The sequence below is a fragment of the Gopherus evgoodei genome, chromosome 1, assembly GCF_007399415.2.
Source record: "Gopherus evgoodei ecotype Sinaloan lineage chromosome 1, rGopEvg1_v1.p, whole genome shotgun sequence".
NCBI lineage: Eukaryota > Metazoa > Chordata > Testudines > Testudinidae > Gopherus > Gopherus evgoodei.
In genome coordinates this window covers 119,649,448-119,664,420 of record NC_044322.1, presented here as the reverse complement: position 1 = coordinate 119,664,420, position 14,973 = coordinate 119,649,448, and the positions used below count along the sequence as shown (strand labels likewise).

The 14,973-nt window shown below is 36.0% G+C and overlaps 1 protein-coding gene across 5 annotated transcripts in view; it reads right to left on the bottom strand.

The window, feature by feature from the left end:
* Nucleotides 1–475: 475 nt before the first annotated feature.
* MGAT4A (alpha-1,3-mannosyl-glycoprotein 4-beta-N-acetylglucosaminyltransferase A) overlaps nucleotides 476–14,973 on the bottom strand; it is a 148,003-nt gene continuing 133,505 nt past the window's right edge. For 3 of the 5 annotated variants that reach the window (XM_030570629.1, XM_030570646.1, XM_030570639.1), the window contains exons 13-16: nucleotides 11,693–11,771; nucleotides 6,732–6,798; nucleotides 4,123–4,235; nucleotides 476–3,913 (exon numbers count right to left, since the gene is read on the bottom strand). In XM_030570629.1, the coding sequence (XP_030426489.1) occupies nucleotides 3,887–3,913; nucleotides 4,123–4,235; nucleotides 6,732–6,798; nucleotides 11,693–11,771 (286 nt within the window). In that variant the 3' untranslated portion in view covers nucleotides 476–3,886. Of the gene's footprint in view, nucleotides 3,914–4,122; nucleotides 4,236–6,731; nucleotides 6,799–9,988; nucleotides 11,539–11,692; nucleotides 11,772–14,973 lie in introns of those variants that run through there. The other 2 variants (XM_030570656.1, XM_030570666.1) reach the window with 2 other exon arrangements.

Below are 14,973 nucleotides of genomic sequence, written 5' to 3'. Positions count from 1 at the left end.
CTACAGAGCCTAGCCCAATGGCACTATTGTAATAAGGATGACTAACTTTTTCACAAATTAATTCTTGGCTAGCATTGAAGTTTTTGTATGTGTCACCATAGGTGCCCACTTTCTCATGGATGCTTGACTTCGCTTCCTCCATGTGTGCTAACTCTGCCAAACAGCTGTTTAGCACTGGAAGGTAGGTGGAGGAGCAGGAATGCAGCATGCTCGGGGGAGGGGAGCTTGGCTGATGGTGGGTGCAGAGCACCCACTAATTTTTCTCTGCACTTGTTAATTGAAGAGCAGTCTCTGCAGTTCAATACAGAAGGTTTGAGACATGGCATTTAAAGTACTATATTCAATCCCTATTTAACATGCCTTTTGACTGTTTGAAATTTGGACTCAACACCTTAAAATATTGCTAAAGCAACATGTAGGGTCTCTTAGGGACAGAAGTATTCTCTCTCAGCTTATGTAAGAACTACAGAATAGTTTTTTTAAAGCCTTTATTTCAAATATACATGGATAGCTGTGGCACATAAACATTGATGAAAGGCACAGTTGACATGACCCATATCAGGTTTTCAAATATAGCAGCAAGTTTTAAACAAATTAGCCAATTATAAAAATCTATTACAGCAGGGGTTGGTTAATGAAAAGATGGGGAAAAATGTACAGAATACGTTTTGCCAGAAAAGAATGTTTCAGGATCTAACAGTACTGGATTCCACAAGGCAATAGTACAAACTGACAACCCCCCCTCTGAAAATGAAGATAGCAATTTTCCAAAAGCAGTGCTCAGTATCAAACTCAAGTACCAGGTTTTAATTTCAAAAAAGGTATTTTTTAACAGTAGCCTAGTTACGACAGGACTTCAATATTTAATTACTAGAATTTGATATTTCTAGAAAAAAATAACTACATTTAGCTTAAAATACCAAATCTGCTGGCAGTTCATTTTACAGTAGTGTATCGAAGAATGCATTCCAAGTCATCTATTGAAATCTCAGCAAACACTGAGCAACACAGAAAAAATTACTATTTCAACAAGTAAAGCACTATACCTTTGATCTTGGGGAGGCTGAGAATTTCTGTTGTGACCTGCTGTACACTGGCACAAAGTGAGACCTCCTGACCTGCAGGCAGCCACCAATTAACACTTTAAAAAAAAAGCCTTACTTCATAGGAACGTTTAGCACCAGTGATGATGGTCATGTCAGCTACCATTAAAGTCAACAGTAATGATGTTTTGCAATTAGGAGCTTGATCCTGCACCACTAAAATTAATGGGAGTAGGATGACTGCTGGTCATGTAAAGATATCAGAGTTTGTCCCCCTGAAACAAAGTTTCATAGTTCTCAACATTAAGCTACCTAGAGTTCTAGCTCAATGCTTACAGTAGAAATCACAAAAAACCCACTCAAGAGAACACTGAAATCAAGAAACATGACACACAATGACAAATTCTTGGTGTCAATATTTACACCAATCAAATTCCATTTCCAAAAACAGCAGCATAGCAGTATGCCACCCTTTCTGTATTAAATTGTAATGTTAGTCGTAAATATGAATGAGCATAACCATGCTTTTAAAAATGAGTAGAGTTTTCATTTTAGTCCAATTTCAAAATGGATCCTTGTTAAGAAGAAACCTTAAACTTAAGCAAATATTTCATTTCATGAAACAATGGTCTCAGAATAAATTTGTATTCTTGTTTCCAGAGGAAAGCACAGATTAGAAACACAAGATGTAAATTAATACTGTACTCCTTTTGGAGCAGATATTTCAAACAAAAAAATCAAGGAATTACTGAAGAGATTTTATACTTATGGAAAAAATGAAGGAAAAAGTACAAAATTGTCTAGTCTTGCCAAAAGACTAAACATGATCCTTCAACATACTCAAAGGTATATGTATTGCTTATTATAAGGCAGAAGTACAAAATCATTCTGCCTTAAATTTAGCCAGTATCTTATCTCAGATTCACAAGAGACCCTAATTATTTTCTAGTCTAAATTTTTAAAAGGCTCAGAAAATCAGTGATGGGGTGAGAATTCTGATCTGGTCCATAACTACTATACCTGCCTTGAGGGTAGAACTAACAAAGAAACAACACAAAAGTGTGTTCAGTTTGGAGTGAGTTTCTACACATTTAGAGATGTTAGGAGTTTCTTATATGTTGAACGTTGTTTTAGGAACACTGGGCTGACAGAATAAACCCACTGCTCAGAGGAAAGGCACCTAACAATGGTACTGGGTAAATTTATTATAAATCATTTTAACTTAATGGAATCATAAGACAACTTTGTTGGCATTGCTTGTTTTGTTCAGAAACATATCTGACTTAATTTTTAAGTCATGATACAAAATTTAACAAATAGCTATTTAAATTATTGGCATCAGTCGCAGGTAAAATTGGGGGAAAAATAAACCCAATCATTTCTCAGATCTATGCTGAGATGTGATAAAAAAAACTACTAGATTTTAATGACCTGTTAAACGGCATTACATGTTATGAACAGTGCTGTAGCAGCACAAAGAGCTCACACTGTCTGGGCTGCTCATCAGTTAAACAAGTATTGTTCTTGAAGCACAAAAGGCAGGAAATTGACTTTGGTTTTGATTCTGTTAAAGGCAATGCAAGTCTTGTAATTGATTCTCATGGAAGTTGGATAGGACTCACCCTTTAAAAAAAAATCACCCACTACAACATTTACCTAAGGTAAATACTGAAATAAAAACATTTTAAGAGAGACCTATAATGAGGTTAATTACAAGTGTCTAATTACTGATATTTTTATCAGGAAAAATAATATGTAGGATTGTAGTCATTCAAAGTACTGAATAGAATTTGTATGTCTGGGCACAGACAAAATTCAAAATTTACAGCACAAATATAGGGAATGCTTTTCTATACAGAGAATGAATTTGTTCGGTTTAGGAACAATCTACAAAGTTTTAAAAAGGGATAGCTTGGTATTGATCTCCCTCTAAAATGTGATGGATTAAACTTAAAATCACTGCAGATTTAGCATTTACGTTATACTGAAATATTAAGATACTTCAACATGCTTTTTATGTGGCTATGCCCTGTAATCAGTGGAATATGGTAGCCCCCAAGAATAATGTTCTTCAGAACTCTGGCAATTAAGGCGTGCTTATGCTTTGAACCGATCTCAGATTTTGTGGTACAAAACTACTTAATTTAGCAACTCAATTTAGTTTTCTTAACCATGGCAGTATAGTTGAAATATGGTGGTAATTTTTTATGTTGTTTGCAGTTGAAAAGAAAAATGTAGAAAGATAATTCAAGCTAGATAATCCATTAAAAAAACCTATATCAATTTAAAATTTTACTGCATAAAAATATGTACTTTTCAAATTATTTTAATAAATTAAATATCCCTAATTTTTTTTATATATCTATATATATAGATATAAATATATCCTGATAATCTATAAAAGAGGGTTTTGTTGTAGCAAAATAAATGGAACCCCAAAAGTACCCCCTTCATAAAATTTAATTGTATTTTTTCATCTTCAAGACACATAAGAATATGTACAACTTCTCCGTATTACTATACTATCAAAATAGTATGGGTTACGGGTAGCAGGCTTCTGCAACCATAAGATGGTAAAGTCATGTAAAAATGTAGGACAACTTGGATCTCAAATGAACATTATTAGTATGGAGAATCAGTTTCTGGATGGATATGACAAAAAGGGTTACTTACAGTCTTCTCATCTACAGTAGATTTCACAAGAGGTAGAGTTCGAGTGAAAAATAAAAGACAATTGGAATAAGGTGCATGCTCAGCATTTTCAATTTGTGACTTATTAAAGATGTAGGGTATTATAGGAAAAGTTTACAAAGATTTTCTCTTTTCTTCCACACAGATTTTGATCAGGTTGTGACTTTTTTAATGTGAATCTAAAATGAAGAATTGAAAAAAAATCATACATTAAAAAAATCCATACGTTTTAGTATATTACAGTAAATCTTAATTTTTAGACAATTATAAAAGAGAAACAGCTTTCTGATTAATCCAAAATTCTTAGCTTCAAATATGTTGATGCAATTAAAAACATCGCATATTTGATATTCTGATTTTAAAAGGGGTAAAGTATACAACATCTCACCTCATTCAGAATTGCCCAGACTGCTGAGTTTTGTATTACCGAAAGCCGAAATGATGAAATAGGGTTTAGACTTGGGTCAACTATCCCTTCTGCTATACCACTTTCAAATTTACCTTTAAATGAACAAAAGCATATCCTAAATAAACAATCTCCAGACAAAATACAAGATCTGGTTTGTAGAAACGTTTCTAATTAAAGTGAATATTAGGGCTGTCAAGCGATTAAAAAAATTAATCACGATTAATCACACTGTGAAACAATAGCATGCCATTTATATAAATATTTTTGGATGTTTTCTACATTTTCAACTATATTGATTTCAGTCAACACAGATTACAGAGTGTATAGTGCTCAGTTTATATTTTTTTATTACAAATATTTGCATTATAAAAATATATTTTTTTCAGTTTTCAATTTTACCTCATACAGGTACTGTCATGCAATCTCGATCATGAAAGTTGAACTTACAAATGTAGAATTATGTACAAAAAAACTGCCCTTCAAAAATAAAACAATGTAACATTTTAGAGCCTGCAAGTCGACTCAATTCCACGGCTTGTTCAGTCAATCCCTTACATAAATAAGTTTCTTTCATTTGTAGGAGATAATGCTGCCCACTTCTTGTTTACAATGTCACCTGAAAGTGAGAACAGGCATTCACATGGCACTGTTGTAGCCAGTGTCACAAGATATTTACATGCCAGTTGCGCTAATGATTCATATGTCCCTTCATGCTTCAACCACCCTTCCGGGGACATGCATCCATGCTGATGATGGGTTCTGCTCAACAACAATCCAAAGCAGTGCGGACCAACTCATGTTCATTTTCATCATCTGAGTCAGACGCCACCAGCAGAGGGCTGATTTTCTTGTTTGGTGGTTCAGGTTCTGTAGTTTCCGCATTAGAGAGTTGCTCTTTTAAGACTTCTGAAAGCATACTCCACACCTCGTCTGTCTCAGATTTTGGATTGCACTTCAGATTCTTAAACTTTAGAGCAAATGCTGCAGCTATTTTTAGAAATCTCACATTGGTACCTTCTTTGAGTTTTGTCAAATCTGCAGTGAAAGTGTTCTTAAAATGAACATGTGCTGGGTCATCATCCGAGACTGCTATAACACGAAATATATGGCAGAATGCGAGTAAAACAGAACAGGAGATGTAGAATTCCACCCCAAAGGAGTTCAGTCACAAATTTAATAAAGGCATTATTTTTTAACAAGCATCCTCAGCATGGAAGCATGCCCCCTTGAATGGTGGCCAAAGCATGAAGGGGCACACAAATGTTTAGCATAGCTGGCACGTAAATACCTTGCAACACTGGCTACAAAAGTGCCATGTGAATGCCTGTTCTCACTTTCTGGTGATATTGTAAATAAGAAGATGGCAGCATTACCTCCTGTAAATATAAGCAAACTTGTTGGTCTTAGAGATTGGCTGATCAAGAAGTAGGACTGAGTGGACTTGTAGGCTCTGAAGTTTTACATTGTTTTGTTTTTGAGAGCAGTTATGTAACAAAAAAAAATCTACATTTGTAAGTTGCACTTTCACAACAAAGAGATTGCACTACAGTACTTGTATTAGGTGAATTGAAAAATACTATTTCTTTTATCATTTTCAGAGTACAAATATTTGTAATAAGATAATGTACGCTTTGATTTCAATTACAACACAGAATACAATATATATGAAAATATAGAAAAACATCCAAAATATTTACATTTCAATTGGTATTCTATTGTTTAACAACACGATTAATCACGATTCATTTTTTAATCATCATTAATTTTTTGAGTTAATCGCGTGAATTAGCTGTGATTAATCAACAGTCCTAGTGACTGTCTATTCAATAAATGGATTTGCAATGCTACAGTCATGAATTGGCTGCAGTAATTCACCATAAATAAGTTTTTGAGTGTTTTGTTTTTTTTTTGCTTAACTCTAATAGGAAGATGGAACATTACATCACTACCCAAAAATCTTCCATAATCCTCAGAGCTCTTTACCATCAGCTTCAGTTTTTCATTGGCAAATATTGCAGTACATATAGCCTCAGCACACAGACTAAGCAGCAGAAGCACTAATAAGGAATGAAAAAGCTTAAATTCAGTGTAGCTATGGGTGTTAAATACCTCTGAAAATCAGGCCACTTTTGGTTAGATTGGATTCAGAGGTCAAATTTTAGGAAACCAACTTTTAAATTTTGACTTAAATATATATAAACTACATTAAGCATGTATGGATACTGGTATTCCTACTGGTAGAAACTTTGATTATATCAGAATGAAGAAATATGATGTTGTGAAGGCTATTTATAGACCAAAGGGAAAAAGGAATAAAAACTTTAACTATAATACTTTAAAAAGTGATGAATAAAATCCTTTTCTTCCACTACAACTAAGAATCACATCAGAACTTCATTCATTAAATCAACCTTAAAAAGGCAAGTAACATTTACAAGGTCAGTTACGCAATGAGAATGATCAGAAATATATAAAGGCTTTTAAAAAAATAATACTTTACTAATTGATATAGTATTAAAACAAATTTTATTTTTATTTCTGTGTTTGTAAAAGAATGAACATTGCTGTTCTATGGTGCACAGTATTACCTATCCTGAAATAACCGTCCTCCAAGCGTTTGTCTTTGGTTTCCTTGCTTAATACCAAGTCTTCACTCTAACATAAAACAGGCAAAAAAAAAAAGGAAAGCACTTATTTTGCATGTATCTAATAAATCTGCAAGCTAGAGCAAAACGTGGGTGCCCTTGTTCTGCATTTAGAACACTTTCCTAAAACTCTGAACTGGCCTACTATTTCCATGGGCAAACAGATGTTATTTATAGCACAGGCTTTTCTTAAAACAAAACAAACAAACAAAAAAAACCCATCCCAGAACTGACTGTATTTGGCTTCAGGGTAGAAGAGAAAAGTACCACTCGTAAGAACTCATATGATGAAGCACAAGGATATTGCAGATACTGGCATACACAACAGAAAAGACACTCGGGTAAAGCCTGCTCCGCAGCTGATCTGGGGAGAGACAACATTAAGTAACCTCTTCCCCACCCAAAGGACACTCATTAAACCATATATCATACTTTAATCTTAAAATAGGTCTAGCTCATCTGCCTGCTGTATTCAGAAAGAAACCAGATACTTGCTAATTTCTTTTTTGAGTATCCAGGCTTATCATATTCCTATAGTTGGTTTTTGTTCTCATCTGCAGTTTGGGGACGCAGGATCAGAAACTTATCGCCCACATTGGGGCTGGCTGCTTTTTCTATAAACTGAGAATGCTTCCAAAGCTAAAACACAGCTCAGTTTGTAACACTAGAACAACAATTAACGATCAACTTCCACTTGAGTAAGTCTATCTACAGAACAATCTGTCCTCAAACAACTTTTACTTACTTCCAATTAACAGGTGGGTCAGAACATTGTGCCGGGGTATTCAGAGAAGTAGTATCAGCAGTTATCAACTTTCTCATTCTTAGCTAGGCTCACCATTCCTATAGTGGGAAAGCCTCAAGGAAGGGTAGGCCACAAGCAAGGCTACTGAAGCAATGATACTTTAAGAGATTATTAGGTATCATAGTACTGTTTGCAACACCCTCCTACTAAGGCAGCATCTGTCAAGGCCTGTGTCCAATTCCCAGCGCCTGTTGAATGCTTAATTAGGTGACTGTTGCTGCCTTACCAATGCCTTTATTCAACACAAAAAATTTACCAGTCCAGGAAGTAAATAATGTCCTTGTTTGAAGAGCTTTATCTTTCCTGTAAACCTGCTTCATAGGCTTCTTTAATGCAATACTCCAGCTATCTAGCAATTAATGCTTTAGATGCCTTTTTTTGGCTCTTGTTGCTGGATGACTTTTCTATACATTTACATTCTTGCCAGGTGGATCTTAACAGCTTGGTGGACATCAAATATTTGCTGGAGCTTTGCTTTTGGATGCATAGAGTTTGTAGAAAATGATGGGAGGACTGTCTCCTGGGATCTGTGAAATCCCTAATTTACTTTTGGTAAAAAACAGTTGAGATGAAGATCCATGTGAAAAATACAGTATTTGTAATTCTTCAATACACAGTATCTCTAGAAAAGACCCTCCATGTACAAAGGGGATGGATACCAGTAAGCTCTCTTTAATAAAGACATAGAAAAATGAAACTGAAGAAAGAAACATGAACAGTCTAGTAATTGCATCCAGGGTCAGATGAACTAAATCCAAAGATTTTACTCTGGGGAATTTCTGGTGATTAATAAAAAATGCTTGATAGGGTTATTCAGAATTAAAGTGGCCTTAATTCAATTTAGTTTAATTCACTTTGGAAGTGAATGTGGTTTAGCTAAATTCTACTTCAAATTCACACCTTTAGTTAATTTGGATTAATTTTCTGGATATCAATATGTAGACAAGTCCTCAGATCATAGAAGATTAGGGTTGGAAGGGACCTCAGGAGGTCATCTAGTCCAATTCCCTGCTCAAAGCAAGAACAACCCCAACTAAATCATTCCAGCCAGGGCTTTGTCAAGCCCGACCTTAAAAACCTCTAAGGATGGAGATTCCACCACCTCCCTAGGCAACCCATTCCAGTGCTTCACCACCCACCTAATATCCAACCAAGACCTCCCACACTGCAACTTGAGCCCACTGCTCCTTGTTCTGTCATCTGCCATCACTGAGGACAGCCTAGCTCCATCCTCTTTGGAACCTTGCTTCAGGTAGTTGAAGGCTGCTATCTAATCCCACTTCACTCTTTTCTTCTGCAGACTAAATAAGCCCAGTTTCCTCAGCCTGTCCTCCTAAATCTTGTGCCCCAGCCCCCTAATAATTTTCGTTGTCCTCTGCTGGACTCTTCAATCTGTCCAAATCCTTTCTGTAGTAGGGGACCCAAAACTGGACACAATACTCCAGATGTGGCATCACAGATGTGGCTAATATTCCGTTAGCCTTCTTGCAACAAGGGCACATTGCTGATTTATAGCCAGCTTCTTGTCCACTGTAATTCCCAGGTCTTTTTCTGAAGAACTACCACTTAGCCAGTCGATCAGCCTGTAGCGGTGCATGGGATACTTCTGCCCTAGGTGCAGGACTCTGCTCTTGTCTGTGTTGAATATCATCAGATTTCTTTTGGCCCAATCCTCCATAAGAACATTAGAATGGTCACACCAAAGGTCCATCCAGCCCAGAATCCTGCCTGCTGACAGTGGCCAATGCCAGGTGCCCCAGAGGGAGTGAACCTAACAGGCAGTGATCAAGTGGTCTCTCTCCTGCCATCCATCTCCAGCCTCTGACAAACAGAGGCTAGGGACACCATTCCTTACTCATCCTGGCTAATAGCCATTAATGGACTTTACCTCTATGAATGTATCTAGTTCTCTTTTAAACCTTGTTATAGTCCTAGCCTTCACAACCGCCTCAGGCAAGGAGTTCCACAGGTTGACTGTGTGAAGAACTTCCTTTTTTTATTTGTTTTAAACCTGCCGCCAATTAATTTCATTTAGTGGTCCCTTGTTCTTACATTATGGGAACAAGAAAATAACTTTTCCTTATTTACTTTCTCCACACCACTCATGATTTTATATACCTCCAATTTGTCTCGGTCACTCTGGACCCTATCCCTACCCTCCAGCATATCTACCTCTCCCCTCAGCTTAGTGTCATCCACAAACTTGCTGAGGGTGCAATCCATCCATCATCCAGATCATTAATGAAGATGTTGAACAAAACTGGCCCCAAGACAGACCCCTGGGGCACTCTGCTTGATACCGGCTGCCAACTGGACATCAAGCTGTTGATCGCTACCCGTTGAGGCCAACCATCTAGCCAGCTTTCTATTCACCTTATAGTCCATTCATCTAATCCATACTTTTTTAACTTGCTGGCAAGAATACGGTGGGAGACTGTATCAAAAGCTTTGCTAAAGTCAAGATATATAACGTCCACCACTTTCAAACTTTTCAAAGTTTTCTCTGCAATCAGTAAGGCTAGAAAATTACTCTATTTTTTGTTTTCCTTTAAAAACGCTAATACCCTCATGTAATCACTTGACTCAAGAAACTAAGAATTTAAGAAAAACAACAAATATGGCAAGACTCACGATAAAAATCACAAGAGTTGGCAACATATTTTAGCCCCTTTTATAAGCTTCTAGTTGTCTTTCTATACATCTTTGGGCTTTATTTAGACATGTAAAATAGTATGATGAAATGTAAACTGTATTAAAATTAATAATTTTAATAATATTTAGAATTGTATACATGATAAATATATGAATTTTTTAAAAGAAAAATATTGTTGATTAATCAACATGAATCAACCATCAGGAGAAAGGGATATCAAGATATAATCTGATTTACAACACTCTTTACCTGCTCCTGTATGAAATGTTTCCCACCTTTTCCCACCTGACCTCCAAGGTAAAACTAGTGAACTTAAATCAAATTAACTCTACTCAGTAGAATGTAAATATGATGAGCCAAATTTAGGCCTAATTTGGGTACAACTCCATTTCACATCTGTTTATACCAGTTCTGAATTTGGCTAAAGATATTTCCATTGTGAAATTATGCAACTCTCTAAATAATTTTTGCATTTTCATCATATTTCTTTTTTATAATTTCACTCTTGTAATGTATGTATGAACGTCAATAATTTAGGCCTCTCACAACACAAGAAAGTAGGGAGAGGAGAGTGGGTCTTGTTTTGATTAAAATTGTGAAGTAATATCTCAGGAGTGTTGAAGGTAGGATTTGTGTGGGGGAGGCAGATGGGAATAAAGTAGGGGAGACAGGAATACTAGCAAGACCACTGCTCTGATATCACTTTGAATCATCATATGTTAATCTTCCAGACACAATGGTCAGGGTTCTTCCAGCTGAAAATATCTGCATCAGATGTGTATCATTTGCAATGAGATCAGACACAAATACTTAGATCACTCTTTTGATACCTGCTGAAATAACCCTCTTTTTGAAGTAATGTCTTTGCTATTGGAATAAATTTTTTTGTGATGAAAAAGACTAAAGATTCTCCTATAGGTACAGTGGTTAGAGTCTGACTTCAGACTGGAATTGACTTTATTCACTGCATTGCCATCTTGAGGTAAAATCCAGGTTACTTGTGTAGAAGGAATAGAAAGTTTCAGACTCTGTTCTATTAACTTGACAATTAAGATGCCAAAATAAAGCTTAGCTGGATTTGTGCAGGATCTTTAGGGCTGGACACTCAGTGGATGAAAAATGAGGAAGCAGAGTGAAGCCAATTCCTCCAAAATCCAATTCTTAAAACAAATAAAAATAAAAGCAGCAGCTAAACAAAAGTAGATGAGTAAACACTGTTCTCCTCCAGATTACCCATCTTCCTTTTACCAAGCTTTATTCTGAATGAAGTCTCTGCTCTTTGTAAATAAGGTCTGTTTAAAATAAAGAGGAAGAAATGTGATGAGATAAGGGGCTTTCAATTCCAATAAAAGAGACACCCATATTTTCCCAATCCAAATGTCATTAGAAATTAGGAGTTTTGCTTTTACTCTAATATAGAAAGGAAAGATATTAATGTATTCATACCTTAAAAGGCAGAACCTCCACTGTAGTATTTAGTAGAATATCTCCTGGATGCTCTGGATTGCCACTATGAAACAAGTATCTGTAAACGCAAAAATTAAAAATAAATGGTCTGCAGACTCAGTCCCTCTTGGCTTAATAAGTAACATTAAATGACACTATGGAAATTACGCTGGTAGATGATCCCAGTTCAACTATGAAAATCAGTTTCATATACAAATGTACGGAAAAGCTCTGCTTTAATGAAAGATATTGAGTTTTTAAAAAGTGACCAGACAAAGTTTTTTCATAGATTTACATGTTACTAAACTTGCACCTAGGAAAATAGCCATATAGAGCTGGTCTTGATACCACAGGGTTATCCTGTGAGATAAAGGGGACTGGGAGGCAACAGGTTCATTTAATAGAACACAGGACTGGGAGTCAGGAAAATTGCATTTATTCTTAGCATTACTGCTGACCAGCTGTGTAACCATGAGCAATTCAGATAGGCCCATCTTGCCTATCTGCAAAACTAATACTTAATAACTTCTTTCATAACATACTTTGAGCTCTAGAGATGAAAATGCTATATAGTAAATGCTAAATGTTATTGTCATCTATATGGAAATTTGCTAGTCATGGCAAAAGCTACTGAATAAGCAATAACCAAGATCACAAATTCAACAACAAAGCTACATAGTTTATTAGCAAAGCTGTATTTACACGTCTGTATTCCTAACTATATGTAGTAATAAATATTAGTGTTTTAACATTTACACAGTGTTATGGCTCATCAAAGCTACAATCCCTTGATCACATATTATAAACAAACATACAAAAAAACTACAAACAAATCCCCAAAAGTAATGTAGTGCAGTAGACAGAAGGTATTGTCCCCCACCCTGGTTGTGGAACAGTTTCCCATTTGTTATGGGGGTATGGATTTATTTATTACAAGAAAGAAAAACAAGGTATGTTAGGCAACAGCAGTGCCTGTATGTATTTTACACAGTAAAATTAGAGACCATATTGCAACATGCATCACAACTTTGAAAAAAGAAAATAGAAAATTTCCCTGTAAACATGCATATCGGATGGATTATATTACATAAAAAATGTTTATAGCACTTAAACCCTCATGCTTCAGGGCACAAGGAAACCACTAACCACTTGAGAAAAGGAATTCACTTCTCCCATGGGCAGGTTATTCCATAATTGCTTGTTATTAAGTTTCCTGGAACTTCCTCTGCAGGAGTTGGTACTGTACTCTATTAGAGAGTGGACACTAACCCAGAAGGACCATTGGCTTAATTCAATATGGCAGTTTCTAGTCCTAAACCTAGTGGCAGACAGCTTTCTGGCCGAGAGGACTTAAAAGAGGACGACTATGGAACTCCATACCACCAGAGACTTGGATGAGCCTGAGACTTGCTACTTTTAAGAGTCAAGACAAGACTGTCTCTTTGAGCAAGGTTTCCCCCTAATAACAGTGGGAACAGAATGTTCCAGAATGCGACAATGAAATGGAGGAAAAAGACAACAATTCCACTTTCAGAAAGTAGAGTAACAAGGTTGGGATGAACTGTGTGACAGAAATTACATTTTTAATTATGCCTATGACATCCAGTAATGGACACATTTCAAACAGACATTTGAAAACGCACATTTGCATGATCTCACTTTGCTAACAAAGAACACTCAATGTAAGTGGCTGCTAAATTTAGCATTGGTTATATTAGGAGAAAATTGGATGTTTTTCATCATTAATAAATATATTTATCTCCACGGTCAACATTTTTCCTCAGTATAGGCTGTTTGAACTGTGGTTGCATTTATTAATTATACTTTATTTTTTTAAATGATGTATTAATGTGATGATAAAAATAAAAGTGGATGACATATATTAAGAGTAACTAATTGGAATTTTAATGCAAAGTTATGGGAGAATTCCAACATAGGGATTCACAGACCAGGACACACCAACTCAAAGCAGCACTAGACCCTGCCAGAACAACAGACGCAAAACCTGCAGACATATCTTCACTGGTACAATGATCAACAACTCCCACAACACACCTTTCCAGATCTGTGGATCCTACCCATGCCTGTCACAACATGTAGTACAGCTCATCCAGTGCACTAAATGCCGCCAATAACGATTATTTAAAACCAGACAATCACTACACTCTCAAATGAACTCACACAGGAAAACATAAAAGATAAATACATCATATTATCTGTGGGTGAACACTTTTCACAAAGCAATCACTCTATCTCAATCCGCATCCTCAAAGAAAACCTGCACAACACGTTCAAAAGATGAGCGTGGGAGTTTAAATTCATAGCACTGTTAGACAATAAAAATCACAGACTGAACAGAGACACTGGATTTATAGCTTATTACAACAATCTGTAACCCAACTAAACCCCTCTTTTAGTCCTGTGACTGGCCACTTCACCTTGAATGATCCCTTACAATAGGTGCTAACTACTTATGCTAAACAATCTGTTACATCTTGCATTTAGCTGTGATGTTGGGAGTTCCTTTCCTGTAAGGATAAGGCCTTTTCCTGTAGCCGTATTGTAGGGCCCAAAGCTTTTGTCTGCAGCCATATTAGGAGAGCAGCAGCCACTAGCTAAGAAGCAGAAAGTCACATTCTCACATTCCATCTAAATTACAATAAAACAATGTAATATCAGGCTGTTAAGAAGGCAATCCTAGTCTAATAGCACCCACCATAACCAGATAAAGAAACAGATCTTAAGATGGTTAAGGAAAACTTACGTTGATAACATCCTGTCTGGCAAGAAATCACTATCAATAGTAGTGGTTGTGAAATCCCCACTTCTTTATTGTTTTATCTTTATGGTCCTCACTTCTCTATTGTTTACCTGTATGATCTCTGTCTGGTTCTTTGATTTTTTCTGTGTGTTACATAATTAATTTTGCAAGGTATAAATCAATTAAGGTGGTGGAGTATGATTGGTTAAATAATTGTTTTACACTATGTTAGGATTGGTTAAAATTTTTTTAGCAATATTTTAGTAAAATGATTGGTTAAGGTACAACCAACCAAGACTCAAGTTTCACTATATAAACTTGTCAGCTGTCTGAAATGGGCCCCTTAATTATCACTACAAAAGTCTTTTTTCTCCTGCTGATAATAGCTCATCTTAATTAGCCTCTTAGAGTTAGTATGGCAACGTCCACCTTTTCATGTTCTCTGTATATATTGGTACAGGGTCAGGTCAGATAGCTACAAGAGAGTGGTCGAAGGTAGATACATTAGTTCCAGGTCAAG